The sequence below is a fragment of the Cryptomeria japonica genome, chromosome 9 (genome assembly GCF_030272615.1).
Source record: "Cryptomeria japonica chromosome 9, Sugi_1.0, whole genome shotgun sequence".
In the NCBI taxonomy this organism is placed as follows: Eukaryota; Viridiplantae; Streptophyta; class Pinopsida; order Cupressales; family Cupressaceae; genus Cryptomeria; species Cryptomeria japonica.
The window spans coordinates 572,292,733-572,303,926 of NC_081413.1; the positions used below are offsets into that span (position 1 = coordinate 572,292,733).

The window sequence follows — 11,194 nt, forward strand, 5'->3', positions numbered from 1 at the left end:
ATAGTCAATTCACACCTTGGAATTTTGATGTTGTTATAAAAGCTAAGGAAAATATAAAAAATTGTCATTAGCATGGTTGCAACACAACTTAAAAAATGGAAACTAAACCCTAAGTTTTGGCCTTCACCTCTCCATACAAAAAGCGACTAAAAAGAAATTAAGAGCAAACCCTATGCATTTAATCAACAATTTTGCATCCATAAATTAGAAACCCTAGAATATAATTTGTTGAAAAGAGCAATCATATTTGATGTCCCCAAACAAGACACTATCAAGTATTGTTAATATTGAGAAAGCTCCTTGTATTATCTTTAAGGATAACTTACAATTCATTAGGCAACAATGAAGCATTATAGACATGAAAGATATTTGCCGATATAAAATCAGAAGACCGATCATGTTTGAAGACATTTATACTTGCTGACCAATAAGGAGAGCAGCGATCTAAAAGAACAATCATTCATAAATCATTATTCACAAAGGCCAATAAGAATAGCGACTTAAAGAAAACAGCAGATTGGTTCAAGGTTGAGTTATAATATTGATAGACGACTTCAAATAAACTAATACAAGCTTTGGCTTGTCAAAACACAGAATTGAGTCTTTCAGATTATCAGGTGGAGAAGAAAACGATCAACTTATGTTTATATTAATAAAACATTAATATGTATAATGACAGCCGACTACAAATCAATGGCAATTAGTAAAATGTATGATTAAAGATTGAAGTCTTAGCGACAACAGACTACTTACAGAAAATAGGCTTATTGATGTTATCGGGTGACTAAAACGGTGATATAGAAGTAAGCGATTTGGTATTGATATACCAGTAGTTAGCAAGTCGAATATCCACCATTGTTAAAGGAAAGATAGATCATACATGAATATTTGACAAGGAAGACACAAGAGGTCAACCATCAAAGGAGGAGTTGATTACAATGAACAGTTCACTAATTGAATGATCGGTAGAGAGCAATTGCTAAGCAAAGATCATGATAAACATATGATGAAAGGGACCAATTGTTATGAAGAGATACAATTGGATTAAATGAAGCGGTCTATAATGAAAGGACATGTCTCCAAAGATATTACCGATCAAAGATATAAATGGATATCAAAGCCATTCTCTAAAGGGGGATCGGCATTTATATTCTCACTTCAGATGGAATCGCTTAACAGAGCAATAAAACTGCCAAGTGAAGTTAGTGATCACCCACCAATTGTAAGGCATAAGGACATGATTACATCTCAAAGGCAGCAACAACCACTAAAGAATGCGATTAAGGATATTAGTCAGCGATTTGAAGGAAATTATCATTCATATAGCAGCAATGAGAATAACTAATAGTTAGTGTAAATAATCACTAAACCAGCTATTAGTAAAGATGGCCAACTTTCCTAATAAAAAAAGCAGTGATTAGAGTCAAAGTTGGTGCGATTTGTTTGTGTAATGAAATGATTATGGTTTGCTTTCCAAAAGATGTGAGTTACGTATTCTCCCTGGAGCAATGCGATTTGAAGGGATATGATTTAGTTAAAAGAAAGGATAATACAAGTAGTATGATTCCAGTTTGCAAAAATAATTAGATATATTTTGTGTTAATGAAAAGATATGTCTTTTAATAACTACATCACTCTCTTAAGGGATCCATCCCTTCATAAAGATTTGAAGATATAAGATCATTACGGGGAAGAAAAGAAGAAAAGGATTGCATACACCAAGAGCAGATTGTAGATCTGATTTATATCGTATATAGGGATGATATTAGTAACTTCATCATAGTAAATTATGAAGAAAATCTTGTGAAGAATTTATGGTCAGTTCACAGCAGAATTGAAGAAGAAATTGGTGCAGATTTTAAAGGAGATTATTATGTCCATTTTGTGACAAATCAGTGAAAGTTATCAAGATAAGTTCTATCCTCCAAACTATTCTTAGAATTTTAAGTTAAATGTTATAATGAAATGTATTCAGTTTTGATAAAATTATATTTACTAATATATTATAACTCTCACTTTAAGATAGAGTTGTTGTTTTAGGACTAAAATATGGTAAATCCTAAAAGGGGACATTACATCATATGACAACACTTTCCTTTGTTGTCTTGAGTCTATCTATCAAAAACTATCACACAATTGCAAACTTGGTTTTGCTAGAAACCCTACTATTATTCCTCTTTTAAAGGTTGAACTTGCCTTTCTAATAGTCTCAAATTATTGTTATAATGAAATTTATTCAGTTTTGATAAAATAATATTTACTAATATATTATAACTCCCACTTTAAGTTAGAGTTGTTGTTTTAGGACTAAAATATGGTGAATCCCAAAAGGGGACATTACATCATATGACAACACTTTCCTTTGTTGTCTTGAGTCTATCTATCAAAAACTATCACACAATTGTAAACTTGGTTTGGCTAGAAACCCTACTATTATTCCTCTTTTAAAGGTTGAACTTGCCTTTCTTATAGTCTCAAATTATTGTCTTTTTCTATATAACATAGGGATGTGTCCACTAATCCTTTTCAACTATTCTCATATCAGAGGCATTCTAGGGATGTAAAGAAGCCTAATTTTTTTTCTTGAGCCATCCCTTAAACCCCTTTTTTAACAAGAAATATTTCTAAAGTTGCTTGGAAATGGTCATCCCTACCAAAAACATTAAAAAGAAATTTCACCCCTCTTGAACATAAAAGAAAAACATGTTTTGTTGTGGCTCCTCACACCACACTCAACATGAGATGCCTTTATCATTTTAGATTGTAAACTAGACATGCAAACCCAAAAACACTCCAATGAACAAATGGGCAGTTGAAAGAGTAATTAAAAAAATGAAGTTGATTCTTAAAAGGTAGGGCAAGCTATTGACCAAAATCAAGGCAGTAGGGTGTAGCACTAGTTAGCACCAAGGAGAAGAAAGGCAAAAATAGAGATAAGTGTGCTTGTGTTTTTCTTACTTTTGAGTGTTTTTAAAAATCCAAGTTTCAACTTTTAAAGGGTTAAAGTTTTTTTAATATCCTTTCTATTTTTTCTTTACACTATTTTTTCCACAAAATCACATGAGCAATAATAGTGAGAGTAGTGAACATGAAACTATTGGCATGGGAAAAAGAAGAGTCTCATGTGGTAGTTCATCATGGTGTGGGTAAGACAGGACAACCACACAATATGTTTAAATACCCTTCCATCCTCTTGAGACCTTTTACAAAGGATACATTCAAATCCTTTAAGCCTCTTCAACAATTTTTAACAAGTTTAGATGAAAATAAAAAGAAAAATATGGTGGTGTGTAGAGTTTGATTGTGTCAATTATGTAACAAAGATTTTAGAGGGAGCTATGCCTGTGTATATGGTAACATTTTCGGCACTACAGAATAGGGGCTAAGTTTACTCCAAAGACAACTACAATTAATAAGGTCTAGGTATTGTTTATGGAGGGGAAAATAAGGTCTAAGTGTATGCCAACGCTAGCAAAATCTATGGAGTTTTCTATGCCATCCATTGTTGCTAGTGGTAATGTTTCTACAAGAGGAAAGAGGAAGAGTAGTGGTAGAAAGAAGAAATGTTAATGTGTGTTGTTGGTGTAAACATGGGTATTATCTATATAGTCATTAGTTAGGACCTACTCACACATGCTCACATGTCATGTTTACTTAGGGCTTTGTGAATCTTTCTAGAATCTCTAGTACACATAATTTTATCTTTAGATATCTCGTGACATAGGGTTGACACTTGTCAAAATATTGTCTTGTCCGATCTCTAAACCTTGCTTTTTATAAGCAAGGCCTCTTATGTACATTAAGTAGAATCATTGATCTATTTGATCATAATCCATTTTGCAACATAATCAAACAAATCCTTTTTTTCTTGCTCTCTTGTGGAAGGTAATCGTTGGTCTTGCAAGTGATCATAGGAGCTTGAGTCAGTTGGTGACTCTTGCATGGTATTAGAGCTCCAAATTTGCAAACCCCTTCCCAAATTTGGGAAATAATTAGGTAGGAGCTTGTGGGTGCACTATGATAGAAAATGGACCTCACCATTGAGTTTAGATTGCTCAAAAATCCCTATTTTTCATATATTTTGGAGTTGGAAATTTTTTTGTCATTTTTGAGGGTTTGAAAAAATCTATAGAAAATTATATCCATACGATTGAATGAAATCCATATGCTATGGATCCATACAATTTGTATTGCTTGTACTTGTTACACAATCAACAAAATATTCTTTGTTTACGATATGCCATCTATAACATACCACCCTTGCATCATCCTACATTAGGCATGTGCAATATGTAGCAAGATCTTCTATTTTTTTAATTAAAAATATTTTAAAGGATATTTCGATAAAAATTTCCAATGCTTGGTCTAGGAGGGTTCAACAAACATTTGTGCCTAGCCTCTGGTGGCTTAGGCTCAATAGGTGATGTACAAGAGCTGTTTTGTTGTTGCTTTGCTAGCCATTTCCACTCCTTTTAGATTTTTCCATAAAAGGAATGTATCATTGTAATATCATGGGTTATGGAACACATCCTTTTGTAATCATTCTTATTAAGGACAATTATGAGTTGTGGTGAAAAGACATTCTAACACATTGCAGGTGGTTCATTCTTTTGCCTAATCTTTATGGACTCATCCTTGAGCTAGATACATATCGGAAGAAATTAGTTTAGGGTAATAAAAATGACCATATAATAAGATTGATTGGTAGAACTATTAGTGCTCACATTTTTTGGGAGATCTCAAAGACTAGGTGCCCAGACACATTTTGGACCAAAATTTGCAAGATCTTTGGAGATCCACATATCTCTCTAGTTCCAAATGATCTTGTATTAGATTGCCTCATTTCGCCTGATAATATTAATGATGTACCCTCCAATTGATACATTGGAGAAACTTGAAAATGATGTAGAGCTTGAGCATTTTGATGATATAGAGACCTCTCTTGCTGCTCCTCCTAATTAGATCACAAATCCATCGTCTATTGCTTTATCAGAGTTTAGAGTTGCTTCCTTAAAAAAATTCCAATAATTGTTTGCAATAAGTAGATCATAGTCTTTTAATTCAACTTTGTAGGATGATTTTTTAGTAAACATTGCATTCTTGTTTGTGGAGTCTCACATTTTAGATTTGGAGGATGCAATTAAAGGGTTCTCTCCTCTTTGATGACAATCCTACCATAGTTGTTGTTTCATCATCATCATCATCTTTGGATCTTCTTCATCATTAGTGACCACTTGATTTTGATTTGTCATCATTATTGATTGGGCATGTACCTAATTTGATTGTGGTATCATCTTCTACGGACATGAGCTAATTTTAGAGACACTATCATCCTACAATTTGTGTTGCAAGGTGTGTGCCTTGGTCTCCTTGTGTTGTGCAGCGCAACGCTTGAGTTTGTGACATGGCTTAACCGCCTCCTGTGGATTCTATAAGTCTGGTGGTTGTATTGGGCATTAACAGGTCGATCTTTTGGTGCAACGGCAACCACACTTGTAACAAGTGGTATCAAAGCTTGGTCATAGGTTCAAACCCCTCGCTTGTGCTAGGGGGGTGGATTGTTGCAAGGTGTGCGCCCTTGGTCTCGTTGTGTTGTACAACACAACGCTTGGGTTTGTGACATGGCTTAATCGTCTCTTGTGGATTCTATAAGTCTAGCGGTTGTATCGGGCATTAACATGTCGATCTTTTGGTGCAACGACAACCACACTTGTAACAAATTTGATCTTTCTTCCTACTGATTCCTAGTTTTCATCTATACTTGGTTTTGTTTCTTTCCAAAGGGAGGAATGTTGTTTGTAGGCATTGGATTGTCTTTTGTTTTCAAGCATCCCACCAATATGAGGGGGCTACATAGTGTCTTCTTTTCCCTCTAAGGTGGGGAGGGGGTCATATTGAGTCGTCCTTTCACTTTTTTATTTCTCACACTTTTGGAGAGGAGTTTTGTCCTCTTGGGTTTTGTCCTTTTTTTTCCTATTCATGAGAGATTGTATTTTTACATCATCTATTTGTGGGGGGTCATTAATCATATATTGTTGACAAAAGTAGTCCTTAGGGGGTCGGTCATATTGAGTCTTCCTTTCACTTTTTTATTTCTCTCTTCTAGAGAGGAGTTTTGTCCTCTTGGGTTTTCTCCTTTTTTCCCTATTCATGAGAGAGTGTATTTTTACATCATCCATGCATATTTGAATTCATATATTTCTTCTCTTCTCCCTATCTTGCACTTAAGGTGGGATGTTGGTGTATTAGGCATATTACCTATTTGATTTTCTTTTTGTAGTGTGAATAAGGCACATTATCTAATTAGTCATTAGTAAGGACCTATTCACACATGTTCACATGTGAAGTTTACTTAGGGCTTTAGGAATCTTTGTAGAAGTCTACGGTACACATGTGATCTTATTTTTTTAGTTGTCTCATGGCATAAGACTAAAGCAGTTGTGAGAATCTTGTTTTGTCCTATCTCTCAACTTTGCCTTTTATAAAAAAGACCTCTCATACACATCGAGTAGAATCATTGATCTATTTGATCATTCATTTTGCACCATAATGGAGCAATTCTTTCTCTTGCTGAATTCTTTGGTAGGGTCTTGTTTTATCCATGTTTCTTGGCTTATGTAAGGATAAGGCTCTTGTTAACTCTTATAATATAATAAAAACAAAGACCAACATTTTAGTGCATACAGAAATGGGAAATAACAACACATAAAAGACACAAGAAGCCATCACAAAGTAGACAGATAACCTCAATATAAAGCGTGATATTTCAATTTAATTGATGAAATTACAATTTAGAAACATAACTGTCACATCCACCATTATTCTTGTTATGTGTTCAAACAAATTTATAAACTACAAAGAATATCCAATATCCTTAAATACATCTATCTAAAAAAACCCAGATATATAGATGGGAATCGTTTTGATTTGGATGGATCTGTCACCATGAAACCTTGTCGATCCAATTCTGATGATTGGAATGGTCGAATCTGCGATCTTGTCGAAAGCAAGGAAAAGTTTTTAAACACTAGGTTCTTTGTCAACAGTGAAAAAAAATCCTCAGACAAATCATCAGCTGGACATTTTGGAAACCCGAACTGTTTAGTCAGAGGCCTTAAAAGAAGTATTTCAGCTGGATGGTCACAGAACTCTGCATAAAAAGACAAAAGCTTAGCCGCTGGGACCACCTTTGAAACCTGCTTATTGAATGCGTAGGGAAATGGTGCCGTTTTTGCTCTAGACGGCCAACTAACAAGAAGTTGGCGATTTCATGTGATTTCTCTGACGCACGATTCACAGACTCTTGCCATCCTGAAACCCTAGGTCGCGGGATTTATATCTTTATGTCATACGCATTTCACCCTGGCGTGCGGATCCTGTCACTTCATCAGCGCTTTAAACCCCAATACCGCGATTTATACTCGTTTGCCGTCATGAAAAGCTTCTGCGCACGACCTGATCGTGTTTGTCACTGAACCCTTTACCTATCACTTATTTTGTTGTTTTTGCCGCCATTGCCATGCCCAATCGCGCGATTTTGATATCATTTCTATTAACCTAAAACATGAGCTCGATTTCCATCTTTCTGCCGACGACAGACCCTCTGATCGTGCAATTCGAGCATCCCTGCGACTTATACCTTCCTTTGTCGTGGATTTTACCATCTGTTTGCAACAAACAAAGCCCTAGTCGTTTGATTCTCTGATGTTCTCTATATCGTGCGATTTCACCTCATTTGACAACGAGGAAGACTAAAAGAGTCGTTTTTATGGTTATTGCGACCTTAAGGCTTGGATTGGGTGAATTAATGATGTTTTCTGCCGATTTTTTGTCGATCAAAAGTGTACATTACTTAACCTTTCTTCATTGACACTAGACAATTTTTGAAAATATTCGAACTTGAATATTCATGCGGTGAACATACAGTATTTATCAATGAACAAAACAAATGCAAAGACAAAAAATTCGCCTTCGGATGGGGTAAGACGACATGAAGACAAACGGCAGAAGATCTTCTCAGCGCATCCACCTAATACTGACAAAAAAATTCAGCGAAACAGGGAACAAGGTGCGAATGGGAATTTTGCAGGGGCTTAACAATTTTGAATATGGAAGCTGTAGGTGTTGATAGAGGCTTCGCTTATTGAACCATGCTTCGATGCAAGCTTTAGCAGTGGTAGGGTGATGTAATGTATGGAAAACTGAAGTTAACATATCCGGAGTTTGCACCGTTTTTGTTTCTTTGAAAGCATTGCCCAATTTCATTGAAATTACAAAAAAAGATTATAGTTTTAAATGTAAGTACATACCTCAGTAGTTTATTACATACAGATGTTATTGTTGATGTTAGAGAGGATAATCTTCAAACTACACTTTTCTGGCAGCCGATATCATCTTGTTCTGATGTTGGGGTTGTTACACATGGGACCACATCAAACAATTGTAGATGTTGATCCCCTCTTCTTAAATGTGCTCATCAGCACATTGATAGAAGATAACAAAATAGAGGTTATTTGTAATTTTGTACTAATTCAGTCTTAAATGCTGCTGACATCATCTTTCCATATTACTGATGTGATACTTAGCATTTTCAGTCATCTGGGGTCAGATCCCCAAGATTTCTGAGCATGTGTTTCTGTTCAAAAGAGAGAATTTTCCATCAAATCATTATGAAATACCTCGGTATAGATGGAGACTGATACTTGCAAAAAATAGTAATAAATGCCAGCCAGCTTTTGTCAAAACAAACTTGATAACTTCAAAATGATAACGATAAAGAAGGCTAGGAAAGAGAAATTCTTTTTTGGCAATTTCTCTATATGTACGAATGCTTATACAAACTGTCAGTAAACTTCTGAGATGTTCTTTAACATGGTACATTTTCTTTTAGCTAAAACTAATTTGGGTAAGCCAATCAAGACCTGCAAAACGAATGGCATCTGAACACTGGATTCTGGTAGCCAAGAGGTGTGATGCCAATGTTTTAGTTTGGAAAGATAATGCTCCATAAAGATACGTTTCTTTGGTTTTTCATGTATCTGAGAAGAGATTATGATTTTAATTGAGCGATTGGAGCTTGATGAACATAATCCTTAGAAAACATTTTCTAGTAATATACTATTCGGTTACATTGTTTTTCTTCTAAGGGATGGTGGTTGATCTTTTAAAGTGGTATTTTTTCAATCTTTTGTGGTTGCACACACAGATAAGTGATGTTCTGACTTTTTGAGATATATAGAATTAGGTTTGGGCGTGTCTTGTTGAGATGCTAGCTAGTTCACTCTAGTTGTAGGCTTAATCATGATGTTTTGGTCAATGACAAAGTGGGCTATAACTCCTCATGTAGGAAAAGCTTAAACAGCAGGTACATTTTTCTTTTGATGGGGCTTTGGATGCCCCCAATAAAAACGTATCAGCTTTTTACTTTCAGCCCTTTATGTATGGGAGCTGTTTTCCATGATTTGTGATATTTTGATTAAGAGTTGTCTCCTCAATCTGTCAAGATGAGGATGGCTAGATGTATGGCTTCCTTTCTCAATACAATTTGGCTAACTCTTGTAGCTTATCTCCTTGCTTTGTGGTGATACGAAACAGAAAATAAACTAATGTTTTCCAGGTTAGGTAGACTTTACATAGTTATTGTCTCTAGAGATGACTTGTAGATTAAGATCACAAAAATGAGTTTGTGGATGCTTTTTAAACTAATGGAAGCTATCTTGTATTGATCACAATTGTTGTGTCTAATCATCCATTTGTGATATTTTATTTATTCTTGTTAAGGGGTATATAAGAAGATTCACAAATAAATTGTATTGAATGTATAATGATTATTCCATTCTCTCTAACAGTTCTATAACAACCAATACAAAAAAATGGACTATTGCTTAACCCTATGCTACGAAGAGGATTACATCCTTAATAATATTATTTTATTATATTCTTGGTTTTCATTAGTAGTATTATATAGCAAGCAAGGCTATTAAAATGGATGCATCCTGAAGTTCCCGATCACTTTTAAAGCACAGAAGATGCATGCTGAGGAGGTATGCCTAGTCTCAACAGGATCAATACACGGTTCTTAATTTACACTGCAATTGGATTGTGCAACTTAAGAAAATGATCAAAAACCCCATTCACTGATGGATAATATAGAGGTTTCATTGTGTCATTTTATCTTGGGATATTACTTCACAATTTGAAACATTTTACCAAAAAAGTCTATCTAGTTTTTAGCTGCGAAGTCTAGATAAACATACATTTCTCTGTTTCAGTGTCTCAATTCTTTGCAAGTGACAATTTTATAGTCCACATTTATTTGTTACAATTACAATAGAGAAGTGCTTTTCTTAACTTATTCATGTTTTCTTTTGCAGTTGCGTATGGATGACATCCCACATCTTTTGAATGAGTACAAGCAGCTATTAAACTTGCCATTGGCAAGTAATCCACCGTACCCTGATCAGGGGTCACAATTTGGTATCTTGTAAACTGGGAAGAGAAAGGAAAAATCCGGAGTATAGATGATCTAAAAGTCCTTTCATGATTGCACTTATTTCTCTAGCAAGCATAACACTATTAGATGTGAGTGGTTATTATTTGTCATCGGAGATCTCTGTGAAATTATAAGGCTCTGGTCATTTGTGTATAAAACATCCATGTGTATGATGTGGCAGAGGCATAGAAAAGGAAACCAATCCGAGAATTTTCATGTTGATGAATATTTCCATTACCTTCGAATTACTTTTATTGACATGAAATCCTGGATTAGTTAGCACATTGTTCAAGTATTGATAAAGGAATGAATTCAAACCAATCCACTTGTATAGTTTTTGAATAAGCATGAAGATAGAATGGTAAAATTTATTTGGTTCCTTCAGTACTAATTTTGTGCTAATCTCAAGACCTGGATGTCTCTTGTCGAACTGGAGCATTCTGAAATTTAATGGTTTTCTCTATATTTTGTACAATTTTGAGATTAGTCACTGTTTCAATTAAGACTGTTCATTACTTGAGAACTTTCAAAGCACTCTTTGTTCAAACGTTACTGTATGTCACATTTTTTGATAATTAAATATTTTCAACCTGAGATTTTCATGATAAAAGTATACTGCACGTAATGATGTCATATCTATTTTATATGTTTTAGATGTTTATCTGAAAATATAGTATGTCTAGACACAGATTCAAACACAAC

At 34.7% G+C, this 11,194-nt stretch overlaps 1 protein-coding gene across 2 annotated transcripts in view; it reads left to right on the forward strand.

Moving 5' to 3' along the window:
- The window catches only part of LOC131062878 (protein GLUTELIN PRECURSOR ACCUMULATION 3), a 210,544-nt gene extending 199,624 nt beyond the window's left edge, over positions 1-10,920 (forward strand). For both annotated transcript variants that reach the window (XM_057996616.2, XM_057996617.2), the window contains one exon: positions 10,374-10,920. In XM_057996616.2, the coding sequence (XP_057852599.2) occupies positions 10,374-10,487 (114 nt within the window). In that variant the 3' untranslated portion in view covers positions 10,488-10,920. The remainder of the gene's footprint in view (positions 1-10,373) is intronic.
- The last annotated feature ends 274 nt before the right edge of the window (positions 10,921-11,194 follow it).